This window comes from Eschscholzia californica, unplaced genomic scaffold, assembly GCF_041429995.1.
Source record: "Eschscholzia californica isolate CP2 unplaced genomic scaffold, dmEscCali1.0.p SCAF_6, whole genome shotgun sequence".
Lineage (NCBI taxonomy): Eukaryota > Viridiplantae > Streptophyta > Magnoliopsida > Ranunculales > Papaveraceae > Eschscholzia > Eschscholzia californica.
Window position 1 is genome coordinate 23741456 of NW_028238483.1, and position 14146 is coordinate 23755601.

The 14146-nt window shown below is 35.9% G+C and overlaps 2 protein-coding genes across 2 annotated transcripts; both read left to right on the top strand.

The window, feature by feature from the left end:
* Positions 1–3264: 3264 nt before the first annotated feature.
* LOC147532678 (uncharacterized protein At3g27210-like) lies at positions 3265–6210 on the top strand. The gene is made up of 3 exons (XM_086645760.1): positions 3265–3738; positions 5228–5305; positions 5403–6210. Exons 1-3 carry the CDS (start codon positions 3540–3542, stop codon positions 5885–5887), a joined length of 762 nt encoding a protein of 253 aa, XP_086501886.1. The 5' UTR covers positions 3265–3539; the 3' UTR covers positions 5888–6210.
* Positions 6211–7299: 1089 nt separating this feature from the next.
* On the top strand, positions 7300–13744 carry LOC147532679 (uridine/cytidine kinase UKL1, chloroplastic). Its single transcript, XM_086645765.1, has 14 exons — positions 7300–7691; positions 7836–7927; positions 8174–8243; positions 8359–8477; positions 9481–9577; positions 9954–10033; positions 10762–10956; positions 11427–11510; positions 11593–11653; positions 12510–12570; positions 12662–12755; positions 12845–12917; positions 13213–13295; positions 13376–13744. Exons 1-14 carry the CDS (start codon positions 7490–7492, stop codon positions 13520–13522), a joined length of 1458 nt encoding a protein of 485 aa, XP_086501891.1. The 5' UTR covers positions 7300–7489; the 3' UTR covers positions 13523–13744.
* Positions 13745–14146: the final 402 nt, after the last annotated feature.

Below are 14146 nucleotides of genomic sequence, written 5' to 3' on the forward strand. Positions count from 1 at the left end.
TAGACATATACACCCACTGTAATTGGGATGTACATCTCGTATCTGAAAACTTGTAGCTTTGTTTATCCTTCAGGACTCAAATAACCTAATTGTCGCCCATGAACTATCTGTGTTGATAGATTAGTTCGATAAAAAAAACATGAGATAAAACGGTGTAGGGCAGAAAGTGATTAAATGATGAGAGAGCCTTTTTGGTCAAAATTGAAGTCCTTGCTAGTCAAACATTCATGGTGAAACGTGAACTAACACTATTGGCACATCTCTTTTATAACTGTTGGAATTGAACCGACAAGAATCCTAAACTGCAATTTGTTAATCCTGTTTTGAGGTGGGAACCGGAATTAGGTCACTTGGTTCTAGGACATGACTTCTCTACCACAGTTGAGACTTGAGAGTACTTACCTGGGAAGTGGGAACCCAATCAAAGTCAAATTCATCTTGCATGTTGATTTTTTCTTATAATAATCATTTTATTTATTTATTTATTTATGTACTTTTGTGTGTTTAATTTAACCCACTCTTTGCTAGGGTTTGGTAATTGTTTAACTATGATGAGAATAGATGTGCTTACCATTATCTAACTACACATCCGACGAACATCATCAACGAAATTAAGTGTTAGTTTCTTTGGTTGAAAAGAGAATGAATGCGAAAGTTGTTATTTTTGAGTATTAAAGTCGTTAATAAATCATATCATATAACATTGATAGTTACAAGATGAATCTCGTTGTGATTATACCGCTTTCCAACTAACTCAGGTTCTTCATCAAAAAAAAAAAAAACTAACTCAGGTTGATTTAGTCTGGTAATATTGAGGCTATAAACAACAAGTTACAAGTTCAATCTACCCAACATTATACGAAAGAGAAAGAATGTGAATATCTTATATTTCACCACACACTTTTTCGCTCTCTTCCATTGGAATATTGTAAAAATTATTGACATCAAAACTTATATTATTCATTCATATCGAAGATCTCATTGATTCTATTTGAATGACTCTATACCGATTCAATCTTATCCTCTACGAGATTAAGTCGTGCAATATGAATAGTATTACTCAACAAATTTTTTAACCACAAACAAAATTTTAGTAGTTAAAGATTTTCAAAGTAAAATTTGAGGACAATCCACAAATTTATTTCATAGTATCCTAATCAATAGGTCCTAATTATTGTTGTAATCATCAACATAATAAGAGGGTTTATATGATTTTATAAAGAGTTAATTCCTATATGGCCCCCTACTTTGTGACCAGCTTCCTTTATGGCCCCCAAATTTCTGTAAATTCAAATATGGCCCCCTATTTTCATGGAAATGTCATAAGTACCCTTCCCATTAATATATTTTGAAAATAAAATTAAAAACAAAAACCTAAATTCCACCTCACTTCCCTCTCCACCACTCATCTCTCTCCACGTCACCTCTCTCCAACTCACCTCTCTCTCTCTCTCCAAGTCAGCACTCTCATGAAGGTCGCCGGCCGGAAAATTTTCCGGCCGGCGACCTTCAAACTAAAAAAATAAAAAAAAAATTTTTTTTTTTTTCACTCACCTCTCTCTCTCTCTCTCTCTCCAATCAGCACTCTCATGAAGGTCGCCGGCCGGAAAATTTTCCGGCCGGCGACCTTCATACTAAAAAAAAAAAAAAAAATTTCACTCATCTCTCTCTCTCTCTAAAAATTCCGGCGAAGGGGGTTTCCCTTCGCCGGAATCTGGTCTGTTCTGTTGAAGAACAGACCATCTGTTCTTCAACAGAACAGAGGTCTGTTCTGTTGAAGAACAGACCGATCTGTTCTTCAACAGAACAGAGGTCTGTTCTGTTGAAGAACAGACCATCTGTTCTTCAACAGAACAGAGGTCTGTTCTGTTGAAGAACAGACCGATCTGTTCTTCAACAGAACAGAGGTCTGTTCTGTTGAAGAACAGACCATCTGTTCTTCAACAGAACAGAGGTCTGTTCTGTTGAAGAACAGACCATCTGTTCTTCAACAGAACAGAGGTCTGTTCTGTTGAAGAACAGATCGGTCTGTTCTTCAACAGAACAGACCTATTCTGGTCTGTTGAAGAACAGACCAGATCTGGTCTGTTCTTCAACAGACCAGATTCCGGCGAAGGGAAACCCCCTTCGCCGGAATTTTTAGAGAGAGAGAGATGAGTTCAAAAATTTTTTTTTTTTTTTTTTTAAGTATGAAGGTCGCCGGCCGGAAAATTTTCCGGCCGGCGACCTTCATGAGAGTGCTGATTGGAGAGAGAGAGAGAGAGAGGTGAGTGAAAAAAAAAAAAAACTTTTTTTTTTTTTTTTTAGTTTGAAGGTCGCCGGCCGGAAAATTTTCCGGCCGGCGACCTTCATGAGAGTGCTGACTTGGAGAGAGAGAGAGAGGTGAGTTGGAGAGAGGTGACGTGGAGAGAGATGAGTGGTGGAGAGGGAAGTGAGGTGGATTTTAGGTTTTTGTTTTTAATTTTATTTTGAAAATATATTAATGGGAAGGGTAGTTATGACATTTCCATGAAAATAGGGGGCTATATTTGAATTTACAGAAATTTGGGGGCCATAAAGGAAGCTGGTCACAAAGTAGGGGGCCATATAGGAATTAACTCTTTTATAAACAACAAGTATCAACAATCATTTTCCAATTATTCAACTTTTTTTAATAGTTCTTTTCGGTGTATACAAAAATATCGAAAATCACAACAAGAAAAAGTAAACTAAATAAACTATTAAACCCATATTCCCAAACATATAAAATTTTATACTAAATGTCAAAAGGAGCCAAAAATATAGACACAAATTAGAAAAACAAAGGCCAAGGCAAACCACATGACAAAGTTGTGATGACCCACTTCTCCCTCTCTCTGTCTCCCTCACAAAAGGAGAACTTTTTTTTTTTTTTGCATTAAACAAAAGGAGAGGAGAACTTTCTCTCCTCTTTAGAGTCATATAAGGTTTGTGTTAATTGCCAAAGAAAAAAAAATCATTTTATAAAAAAAAAAAAATTCTTTTTTTCAATCAACATTTTTATACAGTGGTCAGAATAAGATTTTTTCCAGTTTGGAATAAATCAGTTTATTATACGAAAAAAATTACTTGAAATTTGTACAAGAATAAAACGGTTTAAGAAAAAAAGACTATACTTATGTTTTCGCATAAAAATGAATTTATAGTGAGATTTTTTATTTATTCCTTTAAGATTTTCAGGGTTATTATTTGCACTATTTCTCAATTTTTATTGGTTACTAGTCTTACCATCTTCATTCTTCTACTGCCCCACTTGACACACCAAAAAAGCAAAAGAAAACAAAAATCTTGCTTGCCAATCTCTCTCCTTTTTTCTTCCAAAAAAAAAAAATCTCTCTCCTTTTTCTCTGATTTTTCTTTCACTTGAAAATTCAATACCCCTTTTCTTCTTTGAAGACTAGTAATCTCTCTCTCTCTCTCTCTCAAAGCTCTTTAACAAGAAAGGGTAGTTTCTTTGACATGGGTTCTAGTCATAGAAGTTATTTTTGAAGTTTTCTGATGAAAAGAGAAGCATATTAAACATGGGTTCTTGTGCTTCAGTTCATAAACAGTCAGATTCAGATATGAAAGTTGGTTTTTCCATTGTTTCTAAAACGAAGAAGCTACTAATTCCATCACCCACAAAGCCAAAAACCTTTAATGGTGATCATCAGATCAATGATTCTGGTTTAGACTCCCACTCTTCAACTCCTACTCCAGTAAAGACTCTACCTGATTATGGTATCCAAGCTTTTCTCTCATTACTCCATTATTACTGCAAATTTTTAACCAGATTTTCTACTATTAGTTATGAGAGTTCATTGTTTATTTAAGAACTTGGGCTTTTATTTTTTTTATTTTTTATTTTGATATGGTGTTTTCCTGGATCATGATAGTTTTTTTTTTTTTTTTTTTTTTTATATATTTTTGATCCGTTATTCATTATATGATGTTTATTAAAGTTCGAGTTGGTTCTGGTGGAATAAAGATAACCTCAAGATGATTGTTTGCTTTTGATTATCAAAATCTATAGCAAATGAGTCTTTTTCTGATCCAGTTCATTTCTGCTTCTTAAGAATATGGGAATTTGGGTTTTCTATTTAATGGAGTATTATTAGTATTTTGTTGATTTCCAATATGAATCTTAAATCACTTAGAAAGATAGAATGAAATGCTACAATTATTGTGGGTTGGCTTTCTTTTAATTTCTGTGTTTGTTTGTTTGTGTTTGTGTGTGTGTGTGCGCGCGCGCGTGCGGCGTGTGTGTGTGTGTATCTGTGTGTATGTGTGTGTGAGTAAGAGAGAGTTTAGTCCAATTAGGGGTGGGAATCTGCTCAGGCCCGGTACCAGTAGCTACTAAAACATTGGATGCTCTGGGCTGACACGAGCGGATCACTTGATCCGTCCCTTGGCCAGGGAACCAAATGAATGTCTGGCTCGTTAATTCACTCAGGCCGGATCAGGTAACCGTAAACTTGTTACGGGCTTTCGACGTCCATGGCTGCCTCAGACCAGAGAGATTGGGGCGTCGAATCATCCACCCACCCCTAAATCCAGTCACTTAAAGATCATTTGCTTGTATGAGTTGTTAATCGCAATCCTATCATCATGTTGTTGGTTGAGTGAAGTCACATAAAAGTAAGAAACAGAACCAGTTGGAGACTTAAAGTTTCTAGATTACAGATCTTTCGTTCTAAACTGTAAATTAGGTGCTAAGTAATATTACCCACTATGGGGAATTATGTTGTGTATAATTGCTGTTAGCGAGTACATAGTTACTTACGGATTTGGTTCATAACTTACTATAACTACAAGATTGTAATATGAAAACGTCGATTCAGAGCGAAAAATTTAGGAAACTGGGTTGCGGATGTAATTAGCAGGAAATGTCTCAATAAATCTTGGTAACATACCATACAAAATGAAGAAAAAAAAAAAATCAGTCATGTATTAGTGCACCCAATTTTCATTGGAAACTACTAATCCTTAGGACTAGTCTATATAAAAACTTGTCCTACTCATTGGAGTTTCTTCCAGGTGAAACCAAATTAGAAGATTTTTCGCTCACTTGGGTACATCAAGCTTTTTCTTTTAGAAGTCAACCTTTTCTTCTTAACATTGTGATTTATGAGCTTCTTCTTGACAGTATAATCCATCCACTTCTTTGATGAAGTTTATATATGTGTAAATGCATTTGCATCTATTGAGTTATGTCTCTTCAACAATGCAGGTAGTAAAGAAGAGACCTTTTTCGATTCCCAGCCTTGGTTAGATTCGGACTGTGAAGATTTTTACAGTGTCAATGGAGGTAAGGACAAACACCTTAAACCCGAAGATATCTTGTTCGAGTTTATAGAAGATCAGTACTAAGTTTATTAGTATTAATTTCTAATCTTCTTTTTCAGATTTTTCCTCTTCTCGTGGAAGTTCTCGTGGCAGTACGCCCATACATTTGAGCAGCTTCACTGCAACACCTCAAAGTAGCATTTACAACAACGCTCTTTTTGTAGAGAGAGAACCCAGCTCGGAACCTGAACCGTCCCCAACAGGGAAGAAAAAGAAACTATCCGAACTTCTTCGTGAAAGTTTTGATGCTAGCGAACTCTCCCTAAATCTTGCAGGTACACATAATATGGTTAATGAAAATGCTGAAGGTGAATCAATCGACAATCTCCCTTCAAAATCTCTAAATGGAACACCATTTTTATCTGGAACAAACTCATTCTCAAGTAGTCAGAGAACTCCGAATAGAACTCCGAAACCTGAAAAACATAAACTGAGATCAACTGTTAAACGTTGCTTGCCTAATTTTATACCTAGTTGTAGCTCAAATGAGAGGAAAAAGAAGTCAATGAGTCCAATCCAAAACGGCGAAATAATCAGAACTTGACTTGAATTTCCTAGTTAATGTAAAGAAGAAGCCCGAACCTCGGATCGTCGGATATTACATAATGGGTTTATTGTATATGAACAAAATCTCCTTCCAGGATAGTGAGGCTGTGAAGACAAGAAGACATTTTGCTGTGTTATGAACTCTGAAAGAAAGGCTCTCGAAGACGAATGATCTCTCGGATGAATATATAGATGAGTAATGTTTGAGAGAAAAGGTATTTTTATCTGTAAACAGACTTCCAAAGGCCACTCTAATGTTCAAATATCATATATATACATATATTTGAGAAAGTGTGAAGTTATCTCTTCCATTTTAGTTCATTTTTCTGCTATAGGTTTCAATGGTTGCTTACTTGCTCTTATTTCAGTACTAGATACATGAACTGTTAGTGACACGTTATAAATCTCACCTCAAAAGCTAGCTCAAGATATGAGAATTTTTGAACCTATGTCTGACCTGGATCTGAGTACTGATCCAACCGTTCTTGTGCTATCCCATATACGGACGTAAAAAAGTTGAGAAATAATTGTTAATTCGAAAGAGTTACTTATCTTGTTATATCATTATTGATATAGTGAGGGAAAATGACACTCCTGGATCATTGATAGGCTAGTGATTGTTTAGTTCTGGCTCTAGTTAACATTTCCAACCGAATTATAATTGAATATAGTTCGGAAGACCTATCTGTGGACTCCCATCATTCTGTTTTTCTCTTTGTACTTCCAACCCTATCATCTCAAAAGCCATGCTTCATTTTAGAATGAGGTTAACTATTTTTCAAGTTCGTAGCTAAATTTACGATTATGTGATAATGAAAGAGATACATTGAAATAGTGACACGATAATTTAACGTGGTTCAGTCGAAGATCCTCTACATAATCACGACCTACATCAAACAGAGAAACTAATAAGAAAAACAAAATGCGCACTCCACAAAAAGATTTTCTCTACTGCGACAGAGATTTAGGGAAAGAAAGATACCAAGAGAGTAGTTTTTATCTCTTATGTTGCGCCAGAGAAAATCATCCGTCAATGACTTCTCTATCTCAATGTCTCTATAAACTCTCCCTCGCCTTCAATATGTCAGACTATCTATCTCCCTCAACCTTCCTTCGCTTCGTTTGGAGAGAGAAAGAGAGTTAGAGAGAGAGAGAGGGTGCATTGTAAACCTAGCCCTCACTGTTGAACAATATCACGTGCCCACATTAGATACGTTTGTATATTGACCTGAAGTTTTTGTTTTCAAATGTCCCACAAATGAACATTTTTTCAACCCACTAACGAACGTTTTTTCAACCGATGATTGTAGAGGGACAAGATTCAACCGGTATATGTGTGCCCTCAGCCCCTAATGAACATTTTTTTCCTCTACTTTTTATTAGTTCAAGCGTGGGAAATAAGCGCCAAATGGCGTATCACACGTATGGAGTCAAGGAGAGCATATGCTCTTTTTGTTGTTCCACTGAAGGGAGTAGGAAATGAGTGAGTAAAGTGGTGAAAGGAGGGAAAATCGAAAGAAAACGAATACAGTGAGGGAGGGATAACTACTACTACTAGAGAGAGAAAGTTAGAGAGAGAAGAAAGTAAAGAGAGAGAAGTATGCCGGATCAGAAAACGAAGATGGACGATGCGATGGAAAAAGCATCTGGTGTCCATTTCTCCGGTCTACGTCTCGACGGCGTCCTTTCTTCAACTCCTGTTACCTCTCCCACTACTACTACTACTACTTCTTCATCTTCTTTCCCTTCTTTATCTTCAACTTCAATTGACAAATCTGCTCTCACACAACCCTTCGTCATCGGTAAACTCCCTTCACCATCATTACTTCAAACCCTATCTTTACTTCTACCTTTCTCGATTTTGATCTGAAAACTTCTACTTGTATTGTTTTCTAATGGCTACTTCAGTGATGTGTCTTTTTGGTTTACTTTTTGGGGGAAATTAGGAGTTTCAGGAGGTACGGCATCTGGTAAAACCACTGTTTGTGATATGATTATTCAACAACTTCACGATCATCGTGTTGTACTTGTTAATCAGGTGAGCATGAATTTCTGTTATAATAGGAAAAATTATGACATCAATAACTTCCCCCAATTGTCTGCGGAACTTGCATTTCACTGTTGATGAGTGTTTTTTAGTTCCTCTAACTGATAGTAAGTTACTAGAAACCCTAGTGTACTTACTTATTGGGTTAATTTTGTTGGATTTATGTGTCATAAAGATGCTTAAGGTACTAATTCTCTATTAGCTGTATTTTGATTTAATAAGTTGCTCAATGTACAGGATTCATTCTACCGTGGTTTGACTGCTGAAGAATCTGAACGTGTACACGAGTACAACTTTGATCATCCTGGTAATTCATCTTTTGACTTACGATATCATAATCCGAACAGCTTCATTTTCTTTTTATTTTGGGGTTTATTTCATTTCTATTTTTGTTTCTAAGTAGTTTAGTAGTTGACCTGCAGATGCTTTTGACACCGAACAACTTCTTGAATGTGTCGGCAAACTTAAGAGTGGACAATCTGTACATATACCGATTTATGATTTTAAGAACCATCGACGGTGTTCCGAAACTTTTAGACAGGTACCCTTTCTATTTAAGATGTTTTAAGTTGCCTGTAACTAACAAAAGAGCTTAAACTTTTAGACAGGTACCCTTATTGCTCATAAGCTAACTGTGTTTCAGAGAATGAAAAGTAACAGCTAGTTTGATAATATTTTGTGTAAGGTTTACTTGAACAAGGTGAAGAAGCACCACACATAATGACCCATGTTTGACGGGCATCTACAGATATTTAGAAATATAAATGTGGAAAATTGCCACATTCATTCTACCCTCGCAGAAGAGGCTTCTGTAGAGTTCTCTATTTTTCAATTAATTGCTGTACTTATAAATAAATCTAGTTGGGTGAACTCGGTTAATGTAATTTATACCAATGCAAAGACATGTTGAAAAGATTTAGGAGGATACAGAGTTTCAACTCGGTAGCCGCAGTTTGCTCCAGGGAGAAATATTGGAGTTTCAAGTCATTAGGTGTGCCAATTCGAGTATCAGATGCCATTTGTTTGTGGCTACTTGGATTCTGAGGTTAAATAAATTCCAGTGATTCAAAGAGCAAAGATTTCCTCAAACTACTCTTTGGCTTTTGCTGTTTGTTCTCTATCTTAAAATAAATGGAATCTTGTGTTTGAGAGGTTATATGATGTATATGTGTTTTCACTGATAAGTATTACGTGGTGTTAATTTTTTGCTAGAAGCAAATTAATGCCCTCAACTTTTTCTGTTTTGTAAATGGTTTGAAGTGAAACTGCATAAATAAATTCAATTTGAATAGATACATTGCCAGCAATTACATCAAAATCGGATACCTTATAATAACCATTATCACCGATTCACCATCGTCCCATTGAACAATTAAGTTTCATTTAATATTTCTTCTGCATTGTTAATTTTCCTTTTGGTGAATCATGTCATAGCATTTTGAGGTTAGGTTTTTTTTTTGATAAGTTTTTGAGGTTAGGTTGCTGGAAGAGTTTGCTATACAGACAGATTAAATTTGGTACTTAATCTAAACAACCTGTTTCAGGTAAATGCATCTGATGTCATTATTTTGGAGGGGATATTGGTTTTCCATGACCAACGTGTTCGCAACTTGATGAACATGAAAATTTTTGTTGACACAGGTACCTTTTCTTCAATGTGCCTTGCTATATGGCTTTTGCAAGAAAAACTGTTGTCAAGTCTAATCTTTTGATTACAAATTTATGGTTTATATTAGTTTAGATATCTCTCTTCATCATTTTAAACAAATGGATTGTCAAACAACTTGTTTGTCACAAACTTAATGGGCTTTAAGATACTTATTATATTTTTGGTTTTGATAACCTGAGACCGGTAATAAATCGTGACTACATTATAGAAATCTTATGGGGTGTGATTTGGGATCAAATTATCTAGTTGAGACCTAGTTGCTGCACATGGTAGTTCAATATATCTATTTAATTCCTAGTTATGGATATTTTCTCTACATGAATGTCTTTGAATTTCTTTGTCATCTAGACGCTGATGTGAGGCTTGCTCGTAGAATAAGGCGTGACACTGTTGAGCGAGGAAGAGATGTAAACTCCGTTCTTGAACAGGCAAGTGGAACGTTTCTGCAAGTTTCTTAAATTTTCACAGAAAGTTGTGTTATCTCTGGTCTGTAAGACTGGTATCTATCTTTTTTTTCCTGAAAGGTAGTTCATGGGTTAACTTTAAGTTCTCAATTTCCTCCGCGGCAATTAAAATTAAGTTGTGTTCGACGCTGCATAATGCTGTTGTTACGTTCAATTATTCCTCCAAAAGGTTTAAAAATGAGGTTGTCCAGTTACTAGTGCTCTCTATAATACCCCCTATGCGTATCCTTTAAGCACCATTTTCTTTTGCTTTGGAGTAGATTTGTGTCTTACTTCCTGTTATTACATTAATAACACCCAAGTTGTTAGTTACATTAACATCTTTTTTTACAAACTAACCACATACTAGTGTATCTTACTTTTGACAATCGTAGATTATAATGTATTACACTGTACTCTCATCGGTCTTTCACATTTAAAATGCTCCTGTCTAGATTATTCAAATCTCTATCCTCTCCCCTTCCAAATACACGCAAAAGACCTAGACTGCATGCTGGTAAGTTAAGGGCAAAGATGTGCCAAGAACTCTATCAGATGATTTCTACTTCTTGTTTGCCTTTCCAGTTTCTCTTTGTTTTTCATTTTTTTTCTAACTCGATACTGAATTGCTCCTCAAAGGCCTAATCAGATTGCTCTAGTTTATCTCGGAGACTCGGACAACTTACCTTGTAAGTGTATTGTTGGTTTTACAGTATGCGAAGTTTGTGAAGCCTGCTTTTGATGATTTTGTTTTGCCATCGAAGAAATACGCTGATGTGATCATACCACGAGGAGGTGACAATCATGTCGCAATTGATTTGATTGTGCAACATATCCAGACAAAACTTGGTCAGCATGACATATGCAAAATATATCCAAATGTATATGTTATTCAATCAACATTCCAGGTACTCATTTTTCTTCTTTGCTGTTTTACTCATAGGGGTTTGAGTCAAGGAGCACATTAGCTATTTGTACTCCAGCACTCCAGTCCAACTCTTATTTTTTCCCATCAGTATATGTATTTTTCCTATTATTCAGGCTCAGAAATGCCTAATCTGTGTTACTAGTACATAGCAGGATTGCCCGAACGATGCATAAATAGAAGTATAGAACACATGGCCTTATTCTTTATTACTATACAAGAACTCCACAGTTGGGGTACGGAGATTTAAATTTAAGGTAAAAGATTAAATATATTGAAGACTTCGAGGGGCATTTTAGCCTTTCTCTTGAGGGTCAGTGTAAACGGCCACTGTAACACTGTTAGTTGTTTTGTATTTGAACCACTATGAAAGATGGAATTTTCTTTGTTTACTTTTTTCCTTCTAATTTTTTTCAGTACATTCCCTTCCCTGATCTAAATCATTTATGACAGATAAGAGGGATGCATACTCTAATCCGAGATAAGGACATATCAAAACATGACTTTGTCTTCTACTCAGACCGACTTATTCGCCTGGTATCTCATATATGTGTGAATTCCTTGCTATATATGTATCGCCAATTTAGTTGTTTGTACTAATGAGTGAGTAGTATCTCAGGTTGTTGAGCACGGTCTTGGACATTTGCCGTTTACAGAGATGCAAGTAATCACTCCTACAGGTATGTCATATTGGAAATCAGGCTTACAATCGTAGGAGTCGGTACCTTATAATCCATGTATCATACTTTTCTATTAACTTCTTCAGCGTTAAATATTTTATTATTGAACATTTTACCCCCTGAATTATCAAATAGATTCACTACTTTCTAACATATTATCAGGAAAGTTGATTTTTTTTTTTTGAAACTTTGAATTAATAATGAGAAAAAACGAACTATACAATCGTAGGGACGGCTAATGGATCTCCTGGACATCCACGCCTCCCAGTTTCTAACTATATCTATGAAAGAAAAATGATAATACTTTGGTAGGCATCTAGCCCACCCAAAGATTACAGCTTTTACATCGTCCACATCTAAACTCGTGTTAGCGTTAGCATCTTTGAAAATTTTGTTGTTGTGGTCCTTCCAAATGCTCCATACTATCGCTGCTGGGATCAAGTCCCAAATATCTTTCCTGTTCTTTGGCTTCGTGATGCCTTCCCACAGCTCAAACAACTGAGGCACCGATCCAGGCATACACCAATTGATATTGAGAGAGGATAAGAAGTGGGACCATATATTACCCGCGACCTTGCAGTGGAAGAAGGAAACTTGAGTTTTATGACAACCAATTAACCAACAGAAAACCCTTTTATTTTTCTCTATTCTGGGTTTGTGTTTTATATGTTTTTGACTCTACTACCCATTTGATACCAAATTACATTTCATTTCTTATCCAAAGATCATCAACCAAATATATATTTTTATCACCATGTCGTCATCATGATGTTCTCTTCATCCCGGCATAATTTTTAGCTTAAATAAACTGATCTGTACTGCAAATATTTGAAATCGCCTTACTTTCGTCTTCCAGGATCGGTATATACAGGAGTTGATTTCTGTAAGAAATTGTGTGGAGTATCCATTATCCGGAGGTAATCTATCAATTTTGATTACTTCTTTTGCAGTTCTTGTTGTTGCTTCCTAATTCCTAAAGATTTTGGTAACACTTCTGCTCTATTTCAGCGGCGAAAGCATGGAGAATGCATTACGTGCATGTTGCAAGGGAATTAAAATTGGAAAAATATTGATCCACCGTGACGGAGATAACGGCAAACAGGTGAATTATTCTTAAAAGTTTATACTAATGAAATTGAGACGATGCAAGATTTTCTCACAATTTTTTTTGGAATCTGTCTCTACAAACAGCTTATATACGAGAAACTTCCCAAGGATATTTCTGAACGACATGTTTTACTTCTTGACCCAGTGCTTGCTACAGGTAACTGTTTTAAATTAGAGTGAAAATCACAACTATGGCTCATTTTACGTGTTAAATTTTAGAGTTTGATATTAAAGATCCTCTTCCAATGTTGGTCAAGAAAATCCCACCTTTTGACGGGACATTGAACAGTTGTTAGGAACTTAGGATGGTTGACTTTTATTTTCTACCCCGGTCAGTAACGTTGAGTTCTTGTTCCACAAGAATCACTCCTAAGAAATGAACCATGAAATGCATATTAGTATGCGTTACATTTTAATTGGTTCATGACGATATGTCTATGCTTCCTCTGAAGGTAACTCGGCAAACCAAGCAATAGAACTGCTGATAAAGAAAGGAGTTCCAGAGTCCTGCATAATTTTTCTAAACCTCATCTCTGTAAGTGATCCATCACTCAAATGCCTCCGTAAATTTACCTAAACATCGTTTCTGATGGTTTCTAATTATTCTAATTTTAGGCACCGGAGGGAATTCATTGTGTAAGTAAACGTTTCCCGGCCCTGAAAATTGTCACATCCGAGATTGATGAATCACTGAATGAAGAATACCGAGTTATTCCAGGACTAGGAGAGTTCGGTGATCGTTACTTCGGTACGGATGATTGATTTATCTCTTCATTTCTCTGAAGCAGATGATATTGAGAATTGACTTGTGGTGGGTTGAGAGTATTAAGACTTTCTCTCTTCTCGCTGACCCTCTTTTGGGACGAAATCAATGAAAACATTCTAGTTTATCTCATTTCCTTGTAGGAGTACTTTTTGAAAGTAAATTATGTGATTTTTAGTAATGGCAATGCTTTAATGTTTTGTTTGTGTTGGTGAAGAAAATGTGTATCTTGATAATTCCACTATATTTTTGAGAGTTGAACATGGTATTGAAGAAAATGTTTCTTCTAACTCGCGAGGAATTGTTTACTGAGGTGATACTCTAACTGGATCAAGGAACATTGACTCGTTGTAAGTGCCCTAAGGTATTTCTGTCCCCAGACTGACTCAGTCGAGAGAGTAAGCCCCAAAGCTGGCTGATTCTCTCGGATTGGTAAGTCTAGACCTTGTTTACCCTCTAGGACTGGACCATTCTGAAACCATTTAGCCACTTCAAAAACTAGAATTAAAAGTAAATGGGAAGTTTTAAAGCAATGTGTGTTTTTATTAACGTTTTTGCTCGCAAAATTTGGTCAAAACAAGTTGACCATGTATGGTTAGAGGCAATGTCACCTCTTTCTTCTC

Excerpts from the sequence above, each read along its gene's own strand:
- LOC147532679 (XM_086645765.1), top strand. The coding sequence starts at position 7,490 with ATGCCGGATCAGAAAACGAAGATGGACGATGCGATGGAAAAAGCATCT. Across the intron at positions 8,478-9,480 it reads GTTCCGAAACTTTTAGACAG|GTAAATGCATCTGATGTCAT; the intron begins GTACCCTTTCTA and ends AACCTGTTTCAG. Across the intron at positions 10,957-11,426 it reads TTATTCAATCAACATTCCAG|ATAAGAGGGATGCATACTCT; the intron begins GTACTCATTTTT and ends CATTTATGACAG.
- LOC147532678 (XM_086645760.1), top strand. The coding sequence starts at position 3,540 with ATGGGTTCTTGTGCTTCAGTTCATAAACAGTCAGATTCAGATATGAAA. Across the intron at positions 3,739-5,227 it reads AAAGACTCTACCTGATTATG|GTAGTAAAGAAGAGACCTTT; the intron begins GTATCCAAGCTT and ends TCAACAATGCAG. Across the intron at positions 5,306-5,402 it reads TTTTTACAGTGTCAATGGAG|ATTTTTCCTCTTCTCGTGGA; the intron begins GTAAGGACAAAC and ends CTTCTTTTTCAG.